At 33.5% G+C, this 11046-nt stretch overlaps 2 protein-coding genes across 2 annotated transcripts; one reads left to right on the top strand and one right to left on the bottom strand.

Annotated features, from left to right (window-relative positions):
• The first annotated feature begins 151 nt into the window (after positions 1-151).
• LOC116338631 lies at positions 152-2128 on the top strand. Its single transcript, XM_031764026.1, has 2 exons — positions 152-515; positions 1717-2128. The coding sequence occupies exons 1-2, from the start codon at positions 370-372 to the stop codon at positions 1976-1978; spliced, it is 408 nt and encodes a 135-aa protein (XP_031619886.1). The 5' UTR covers positions 152-369; the 3' UTR covers positions 1979-2128.
• Positions 2129-2645: 517 nt separating this feature from the next.
• On the bottom strand, positions 2646-8403 carry LOC116338658 (mucin-5AC-like). Its single transcript, XM_031764067.1, has 2 exons — positions 8167-8403; positions 2646-6066 (listed from the first exon to the last, which is right to left on the bottom strand). The coding sequence occupies exons 1-2, from the start codon at positions 8256-8258 to the stop codon at positions 2646-2648; spliced, it is 3513 nt and encodes a 1170-aa protein (XP_031619927.1). The 5' UTR covers positions 8259-8403.
• Between the last annotated feature and the right edge of the window lie 2643 nt (positions 8404-11046).

Genomic DNA, 11046 nt, shown 5'->3' with positions numbered 1-11046 from the left:
ACTGATAGTTGATTCAAAATAGACGTTCGTCTGACGGATTACTGATTTGAAAACAGTGTATATCTGTATTGATTGTATGCGTAAAGGCACATTTATGTTTGTTTATTTATTTATGTTTTTTTCTCGCCATTTCGCTTTTCGTATACGACTCTCACTTACATCGATCGAGTTTATCATGGAATGTTCGAATTGAAACAAACCGACAAGTCTTCAATTCAGTCATTTGAAATTTGTGCTGTTGATCGGTTCCAAGCAGGCTCACGTATCAAAAGAAACGGATTTTCGGTGCATTGTATTTGGCATAAATCAAAGAAAACATCAAATTCCAATTGTAAAGGAAAAAAGTGTTAGTTGACGTGAAATATTAAAATGGCAACGGAAGAAACGAGGCTTTTAAAAAAACCATTCGATTATTTATCGAATGCTTCGTTAACAGTCGATCCAAAATCCAGGGAATGTATTGTTGTTGTACCTACCGTTTACACCACCAACAATAGCCGTGACAATATCGATGAGTATGTTTAGCCTACATAATTTTGTAGACACTTTTCATTTATTATGGGTGAGATTAATGTGTCATGGAATATCAACATGAAAGCATTTATATTCAATGTGGTTGACCAATGAATGAACATAATGATAATAATTAAATGCATAATATTGCTTATTTATATTAACACAAATGTTCTACATTCTTTTTTCTGCGTTAAAATGTAAATATTGATTGTGTCCATTAGTGTAGCATGGAGGACACACGGACTCCACTTCGACAATAATCAGCCGACACGAGCAGTGGAGTAACAAAAATATGGCTGTAAAATGATCAAAAATCTATTTAATCGAATGATAGAAAATCGTCCGTTATTTTTCGCTATTTTTAATCGCGAAAACATGTTCTTATCAAATGTATTTGCTATTTTTTGGTTGCGTCAACATTTTAAGACAATTATATAATTAATTTTAATTTGTCACTAATTGTAATTGAAGTGAAATCGAACGACAAACACTGCTTACATATTGGCATTATGTGATAAAATCATTGTTTCCAATACACATAATGTAAATGCTCTTCTTTTAATTTTCTCCAATCTCCCCCCGTCAATTTGGCATTGGAAAGTGATTAGAAATAATTTTCACACGCACAAGGTTACATAAGCTGCTCGTATGACATGTGTGTTGCGATAATGACACCAAATGTTCAGAAAAAAAAACCCAATTAAAATCGGTTGTACTGAATGGGGAAAAATTCAAATTATATACCGTTGAACATATTATGGAAGTTGCCTATATGTTTGCAATCAAATGTTGAACAAAATTGTACACAGTAGATCTATACAGTAGTATAGAAGACAGTATAACTGACCTAGACATCTATTGAGTGCGTATTATCAGTGGGAAATACAAATAATATGTGTACGTGGGTTCTTTCTTGCATTGGCGCATGTTTCCATTTGTTGTTAGCACACAGATAATTACAATTATAATTTTGTGTTTTTCACTTTTCGTCATTCAAATTGCCTCATCCCGAGACAATGACATTGTTTACGCTCGGTGTTAATCTTGGTAAATGTATCTATTCGATTTTGATGTAGATATTTTGAACTGATTGATTCGAACTATCGTTGAATTGTTTACTTTTCCGTTGTTATTTCACAGTTTTTATTTCTAATATTCTCTCATTCTCCTCTATATGTTTTCATTTTCTCTATCGTACAGATTTGTTGGACTCACAATTGAAGAATTATATTTATATATGGACGATCCCTGGTGGCGATTTTTGCGGCGCGGAATTTTCATATCTTTCTGGATTTTAATGTTTGCAATTTTTGCATCAGCTTGCATCATCTCTATTGTTGAATACAAACAACAGTGTACCATAAATTCCATGAAGTCATCAATGAATCTTATAAATGCTGATACAAATGCTATGTCAGCCAATTCCACAGCCGATGTCATTCATATTTTAAGCACAATGTAATAATTATTGGACGAACGCTCAAGCAGTGCCAATTCGACTTAAATGGTGGTTCAACCAATCAAATTTCTAGCATCGTAGAGATGTAGAAATAAAAGATCTCAATCAACATATATTAGAAATAAATTAAGAACATCCCATTTTTACCGTCAATTTTACCACAGTGATTTTATTCGTAAAGAATTAAATGACTTTATTAATAAATAAAGTGATAACCTATTTTAAGATATTTTTAAATAATATAAATAACACATCATTTGTCTATTTATAGAAATCATCAACAAAAAAGAACTAGTTGAACATAAATTTAACATTGTGTGTCTGAATGGCACACAATTTTGATAAAATGCACATCAATTAAGTGCTATTTCAAATCATTAATAGTTGCTTATCAAATTTTTCTTTCTACTTTTTTGCATGATGTAACATCCAGTAAAAATTTCATATCAGTGCTTGTGTTTGTTGTGTTTTGCCGCCAACATGAATGAATCGTTCTATTTCACTACCACTGTCAACATTAAATTTGAACTTTGGCTATTTACGAAAAAATCCCTTTTTCAATCGTAGTTCGATGTGATTTTTGTCGCTTTATTCTTGATGCGGACAGCACATGACTAACACAATAACTAACCAATTTAAAAAGAAAACAATTACATATATACAATGAAAACTAATGGAAATAGTTAGATAATAATATTATAAAGAGGAGTGAAAAAGTAACACTAATTGAGTTTTTAAATGTTCTTGTTGAATCTTTTTCTGAATCAACGGTTGTTGAACCTTGTTCTTTTTCATTTTGATTGTTATTAATTTCATTAACTGCTTGATTCGCATTGGAATGTGAACTGATTGTCGATGGTGCTATTGTGGTAGTACTTTCTCCCGGTATAAAAACTGTATCATTTTTTGTGACTTCATTACCAAATGTTGTTGAAATTACTACATTTTGCTCAGGCAATTTAGTCGCTCCATTTTCTGGTATATTCTCTTTTTGCACAGATACCTCGTTCGAATTGGTGGATGATTCTGTTTGAATTACCGTTGTTTCGATCGGGGAGCTGCTTGTATTTGGTGATGTTTCTTTAGCTATATTTGGCGAAGTTGACGGTTCCGTATGAATTACAGCCGTTTCGATCGAAGTACTGCTTGTACTGGGTGAAGTTTCTTTGACCAAATTTGTTGTACTTGACGACTCCGTATGAACTTCAGTCGTTACGATCGGACTGGCTGTATTGGGTAAAGTTTCTTTGGCCATACTTGAAGTAGTTGATGACTCCGTATGAATTACTGTTGTTTCTATCGAAGTACTGGTTGTAATTGCTGAAATGTCTTTGGTCACACTTGATGTAGTTGGTGACTCCGTATGAATCTCTGTTATTTCGATCGAAGTACTGCTTGTATTTGTTGATGTTTCTTTAGCTATACGTGGTGTAGTTGACAACTCCGTATGAATTACAGTCGTTTCGATCGGAGGACTGGCTGTATTGGGTGAAGTTTCTTTGTCCATACTTGGCATGGTTGACAACTCCGTATGAATTTCAATCGTTTGGATCGGAGAACTGGTTGTAATTGCTGAAGTTTCTTTGGTCACACTTGAGGTACTTGGCAACTCTGTATGAACTACCGTTGTTTCGGTCGAAGTACTGCTTGTATTTTGTTTAGTTTCTTTGACCATACTTGGCATGGTTGAAGACTCTGTATGAATTAGAGTCGTAGTTACATCTTCTTTGTTTTCAGGTGTATTGCATTTTTTACTTTCATCGTTTGGTTCATCTGTTGTTTCATGGCAGGACTCGGCAATTTGATCAAGTATATTGGGCTGTGTTACAATCGTATCTCCATCTTTGTTTTGGCTTATATTTAATTCATTTGGTAGAATAGTTGAGGTCGGTGCATTATCTTCTGGTGATGCATTATTGTCATAGGGGTCAATCTTAACGTGAGTTGGTTGATCTTTATTTGGCGCCTCTTGCACTGTTGCATTACACAAGTTTCCAATCTCCTCGAGAACGCTTGATGATGCTTGAGTGTTGCTTGTATCGCATGTGTGACTTGAGCTTGAATTTTCATTTTTGGACTGAGTTGTGGATTCAGTTCGAGGTATTGAAGGCATAGTGCTTGTTGTTGAAATCATAATATTTTCTTCGTGCTTAGGTACTTCTTCTGGTTTATTTTCAATCATTGCACTAGTCGTTGATGATTCGATAGTTGTTGGTTGAGTTGTGATAGAACTTGTGTCTAATTCCCTTATAACCGTCTTTGATATGGTGCTCAGTTCCATTGTAACGATCGTTGTCGATTCTGTCGTATACGAAGTTTTGCATTTTTTACTATTATCGTTTGGTTCATCTGTTGTTTCATGGCAGGACTCGGCAATTTGATCTAGTATATTGGGCTGTGTTACAATCGTATCTCCGCCTTTGTTTTGGCTTGTATTTAATTCATTTGGTAGAATAGTTGATGTCGGTGCATTATCTTCTGGTGATGCAATATTGTCATAGGGGTCAATCTTAATGTGAGTTGGTTCATTTTTATTTGGCGCCTCTTGCACTGTTGCATTACACAAGTTTCCAATCTCCTCGAGAACGCTTGATGATGCTTGAGTGTGACCTGGATCGCACGTGTGACTTGAGCTTGAATTTTCCTCTCTAGACTGAGGTGTAGTTTCAGCTAAAGTAGAGATCGTAGTTGATGTAGATATTACAGTATTTTCCTGATCTTTTGGCACTTCTTGTGGTTTATTTTCGATCATTATACTTGTCGTTGGTTGTACTGTGACTATTGTTTTTGTAGGATCTGTGTTGATATTTTCATTTTGTGAACTGATCGTGCTCAAATCCCTCATAACGTTCGTTGTCGGTTCTGTGGTGTATGATGTCGTGCATTTTTTCCTTTTATCGTTTGGTTCATCTGTTGCTTCGAAGCAGGACTCAGCAACTTGGTCAAGTATATTGGACTGTGTAGCACTTGGAACTCCACCTTTGTTTTGGCTCGTATTTAATTCGTCTGGTAGAATAGTTGAGGTTGGTGCATTATCTTCCGGTGATACATTATTGTCATAGGGCTCGATCTTAATGTGAGTTGGTTCATCTTTATTCGGCGCCTCTTTCACTGTTGCATTACACAAGTTTCCAATTTCATTAAGAACGCTTGACGATGCTTGAATATGGCCTGGATCGCATGTGTGATTTGAGCTTGAACTTTCATTTATGGATTGAATTGGGAATTCAGTTTGAGGTATAGAAGGAAAAGTGCTTGATGTTGAAATCATAGTATTTTCTTCATGTTTAGACACTTCATCTGGTTTATTTTCAATCACTGCACTAGTCGTTGATGCTTCGATAGTTGTTGGTTGTGTTGTGATAATGGTTTTCATGGGATTTGTGATGAAATTCTCATTTTTAGACTGCGAAGGAGTTTCAGTTTGGGGTATAGAACTGATCGTATTTAATTCCCTCATAACTGTCGTCGATGGCATGGTGGTCGAGGCTGTTGCGGTGGGATCTGTATTAAAACTTTCCTTTTTGGATTGTGTTGGAGATTCAGTTTGCAGTATAGAAGGAACAGTGCTTGATGTTAAAATCACAGTATCTTTGGACACTTCATCTGGTTCTTTTATGACTACTGCCCTTGTTGTTGAATCAATAGTCATTATCGTTGGTTTTATTGTTGTAGTTGTTATTGTGTGATGTGTATTAGAATTGTCATTCTCAAAATCAGTAGAAGTTTTAGTTCGAGGTACTGAACTGATCGTGGTGAATTCCCTCATAGTTGTTGTGGTTGGTGGTAGTTTTGTCGTCGTTAGAAGTTCTGTTGTTGTAGTTTTTGCTGACATAGTTGTCGTCGTCGGCATCGTGGGTTTGGTTACGGTAGTTGCTGTTAATTCAGTACCAAAATCTAGCTTTGTTGAAACATTTTTTGGTCTTTTTGCAACTGTAGAGTTTCCCTGATTAGCAGGAGGATATTTTTTTGTTGGAATTGTACGAGCTATAACTGTAGTTGATGTTTGGGTTGTTGTTGTTATAGTAGTCGGCAAAAATGCTTCTTCTTCGTAATCAAAATCCAAATTAGAAGAAACGGACCTTTTCCGCCTGGAAAATTGAAAGCATATTATATAATTACAACAATAAATTCAATCATTCATGCTACTTTTAAACTTAAATTTCATCCCAAACACTTAATATTGTTTTTATAATTTTTACAGTCTTAAACTCAGATTTTTACGAAGAAAATTAAACAATAATTGAATAGTTAAATGCGTCTCGTCCAGAAAATAAAAAACTCAAAGTGATAAATATGAAAGGACTCGTGTCAGGAGTAATTAAAGTATTATATGTTTTCAATGTTGTTAAGCGTCTATCAATATTCAATGGGGTGTTCAAATTTTAGATTTGGCTGAATTTTTTTTATAGACAGTATTTTTTTAAATTCAACAAAATGAGCAAGAAATTACATTTTGACCGAATGCACTTATTTTTTGATTATTTGCTTTTATAAGCGTAAAAAAGAAATGGCTGATTTAACAACACTGTCCCCGTTAACACCAAATGAAGATGAAGAAATTCATTATTCAGGCGGTACGTTTGTGAATGGTTTAACAACAATCCTTGGTAGAATTTTTAAAAAATATTCCATCATCATTTCACCAAATAGTACTGGTTTTAAACTCAAAACCTATTTTGAAAGCACCAAGGATAAAATCGAAGAGTTGAATAAATCGGGCATCTATGCAACTCTTTGTCAAAATTATGGTAAGGTTTACATCGGTCAGTGTTGTAGAACGGTTTGCAAGCGATATTCTGAACATTATACACCATTTCATAAAAAACAATTCGGTAAATCAACACCAGCTGATCATATGCTCGAAAATAACCATGAATTTGCGGGTTTTCGACTTCTTGAAGAAGTCAACGCACCACGTTATCTGGATGCATGGGAAAACATTTTTATTCATAAAACAATGGATCATAACATGAACATCCAAAATACACAAGTACAAATTTCTTTGTACAAATTAACATCACCAATTACAACAGATGACATATTCAATATGTGAATCGGGCGCCTACTTTCATCGGATCTATGTTTTTATTTGAATTTAAATCTCTTTCAATTTAAATACCATCACTTAATATTGTCATCAATGTAACCATGATTATTTTTCTCTTTTAAAATTTGTTTCATATTTTAAACATCAACTAAATTTTCTAATTGTAGTTAACATATGACATAATTTTTGTATAGATTTCAGTTTTATAGCTCGCCTGATGATGGAAACATTGTTTCCGAAAAAATTAGCATTTTATAAATAAAATCACGTTAAATTTGTATCAGAATAAGAAGTTCTCTTCACTTATTTTTTCATTTATTTGCTTTTGTTTTTCATATAAAAAGTCTTATTTGGCCATACTGTTTCTCAGTGAGGAGCAAAAAATTAAAAATAATAAAATAATTAAATTGATAATATTATGATTTTGGATATTTTTTAAACTATTAATATTTTGCTCTTCACTGAGGAACTCCTCGGCTCCTCAGAACGCTCCTCCTCACATATATAGCACTGACTGATAAAAATGAAACTATTGTATACATTTATGAATTGAGAGCATTCATAATAAAAAATAAAATCTTTCACAAGATTCATCTACTATTTAGAAGTTAATTGAACGTTTTTTAAAATAATTTTTCACAAACATTCGGGGATTACAAAATTTTCGGCATTCGTGTCTTCAAATTTATTATCTTTTACAGATTTCAAATAATCTATCAATTTTTTTATTGTTTTTAAGTTTGTTCCAATGCATTTTTCATCGCAAGTGGTATTTTCCACTATTTGAAGGTAGTTTTTTTTTTGTTTATAAAGATTTTGTATAAATGTTGCATTTCCATACTAAACGATTGTTAACCGCAAATTGAATGACACGATCGTAACGTATAACGATCGATGAACTATTATCTTTAAGTCATTTTTGAGCGATCATACGATAAGTTAAATATCTTAAGTTAAGTTCTTTGTCATAATTCGTCAAAAAAAACTAATCGTTTATGTAAAATCTATCTATTCTTCGCTAAAAAAAAGTTCATTTGCAACATGAATGTTTCACTTTGAATTTTTCTCTAAATAGGTTATTTTTCAATAAAACTAATAATTTTCACAACATTTTAAAATCGCAGATAAATTATTTATTTACATGAAGCGTAATCGAGTATTTTGATTTTGTGCTGGAAGTGATGAAACCATTGATGTAGCCACAGCCACAAGAATTATCACAATGTAATTCATGTTGAAAGAATAACACGCGTGTTGAGTCGGTATATTTTGATTTTATTAAATTCCGTTCCTTTGCGCGTCAGTTTGGTTAAAAGCTCACATATAACACTGGGAGCTGTTGCTTTTTCGGTCGTATTTAAATAAATTCGTCTTATAATTTGTATTTGTTTGTAGTAAATACAAATGCACTTCTTCACAGTTTTGACATTAAATGCAGCTTTTAATTTGTGATGGCGGAAATTGTTGATAATTATTATTACATTGCTCGATAGATATATCACCAGACTAAATAGAATGCACCTGTCGCTGCTCAATTTAAAGCAAAAACAATATTTGTGTTACATTGCATCGACCTGGAAAATGTCGATTAAATGAATGTGTTTTTTTTTGTTTTGAATCCGTTAAATCGAACGTTTTAAGTAGGATTAATAGTCAAATTCATACGCTCGGTTATCGAAAGTGTCGACAACCGTAAAGTTTTGCTGCGACTGATAGAGCAAATCGTTTCCTTCGTGCATAGGATATTGAAAAAAAGATTACATGTTGTCCTTTTATAACACAAATGACAATAAAAAAAAGCTCGGCAATAATATCAGCAGTGGCAGCTCTTAATTTTTCCTCCCCTTCCTTTTCGTTTCGTTTGTACGTTGAATTATTAAATTCAAAAAACCCACATTGCGGTTGTGATTTGTATTTTGTTTATACCTGTGTACACTGTACAGGTACGTGGATTTTGGACTAATTACATGACTTAATTACTTCTCTATTGACTTGCTGATAGTTCAATGTCAGGCTAATACAACAATAATATTTATTTTATCACATTAGCTATGTTCAATGGAAAAATAAAAATCGGGGAGCATTAGCTAAAGTGGCGTGACCATTATTTGAATAAACATGACCAAGATGAAACAATTCATAAAGACTGCAAACAGTTTCAACACGACAAAACACCGTCTTTTTATCACGCATCATTGGCATATGGGTGAACAAAAAAATCGGATATTAAGTGCTTTTCGGAAATCATCATAGTATTTTTTCACACCGTCTGCATTGTGCGGAGCAAAATGATGAGAAATGACAGTGATTGTGGCTCGGGGGGTGTAAGATGCGGTTTTTCGGATTTGTCGTGTACATTTTTCAAGACTTGGTGTCCTCTAATAAGTTCTAGTTTTTCCTAGAATCGAGTTCGTATCTTCCCCCATGTTATGGCTACTGCTATAGAAGTGCTATTTTCGCAGCTCCTATTCATGGACACCATTTGTGTAAAACGCATACGGACAGTGCTTTTCTGAAGCAATTCTAAACAAAATGTTCAGAATGTAGAACAAAAGGTTGATTTGCATATTTGTAAACAATATGCTACGATAGCACGAAAGGTCTATTTTTCTACATTCGGTCTTATGATTGAATGAAAAGCCAATCCAAATGTGTTGATCAATTAATAATTATACAGCCGGCACGTGTATTTTGCGTGGGTTCGCATAAAATATGAAGAATATTGCATAAATCAAATCCATCCGAATCACATACAATTTTAATTAAATTTCTTAAGAACATTTTTCACCGCAATCCACCACACTTCGGTTTTCATATTTGGTTCATGAATGAATCAAAGGGGCTACAATAAAAGTGGTTCAATGAAATCGTTCAAGAACGTTGACAGAGAGATATATAAGTCAAAGTTATAGTAATATTCCAGACGTCAATTTTCAAATCTCACGTTGAATGTGGTAGAAAAGTAAAAAAAAACATGATTGATGGGAAAAAAATCCTTAAATTCATAACATCCTTTTTAGGCCATTTGGTATTTTCCCGTCAGATGTGATGATACTTTATTTCGTAAAAGACATGAGATATGATTAGGAAGAAAATAAGGAAAATAATTGAATAGTTCATCGGTCAAATTTATGTGTGTATATTCGAAGTTTAAGTCATCAAAAATATGTCGAACTATGGTAAAAAAAGAACATAAAGGAACATAAAGTGGAAAATTGTGAGAATGTTCCCTTTTTTAAGGGGGTCAAGTCAACCTAAGTAATATTCCAAGAACCGTCTCATTCATACCCTTTAAATCATTAATGGGCGCAAATATGCGAAAGCAAAAGCGAAAAATGGTTAAACGCCCAATCGATATTTGGCCGAGAGTGGGATGACACGTTTTTAAACCGACCAAGTATTATAGAAAATTCATCATATCAAATAAATTATTTAAATTCGTTCAAATCTCATCGTAAAAATATCAATAACGGCCACCACATGTTGAAGTAATACGTAGAAAATTATCACTTTGGTTTGATAGATTTGTATTCAAGGCTTTTCATTTGTTTGGGTATATAATTCGACGGAAAAATTGTAATGCATCGATATACTCGCTTATTGTTTCCTTTTCAGTTGAAATCAATTGACAAAAGCATGCCATACTCGCATTAGTCATGCAATTCCCTCATGATTTTCTCCCAATAATTAATAGTAATTTTGATTGCGTTTGTTCGAAATTACCAAACTTAAATTATTTAAATAAAATTAGGTCGATTAAAAACGACCCGCATGTCCTTATTTTTATACAACTCGTGGACATAATTTTAACAACAACAATAATTTATAAACCGATTATACCGTTCGGTGTGTGGTCTACTTGCAAAATGACTGGACTCGAATCCTCCCCACAATTTCTCTCCAAACTTCCCCCTCAAGAGCCAGGTCTTGAGTTTTTTTACACTAATCATAATACACTAAACATCCAAATCACACTCTACTGCATTCAAATAACGTCTGTAGGGTCTTCCCCTCTTTCTTG

This window comes from Contarinia nasturtii, unplaced genomic scaffold, assembly GCF_009176525.2.
Source record: "Contarinia nasturtii isolate CC-2019 unplaced genomic scaffold, AAFC_CNas_1.1 Cnas_scaffold_414, whole genome shotgun sequence".
Lineage (NCBI taxonomy): Eukaryota > Metazoa > Arthropoda > Insecta > Diptera > Cecidomyiidae > Contarinia > Contarinia nasturtii.
The sequence above is the reverse complement of the archived record's forward strand: the minus strand, read 5'-3'. Positions and strand labels throughout refer to the sequence as shown.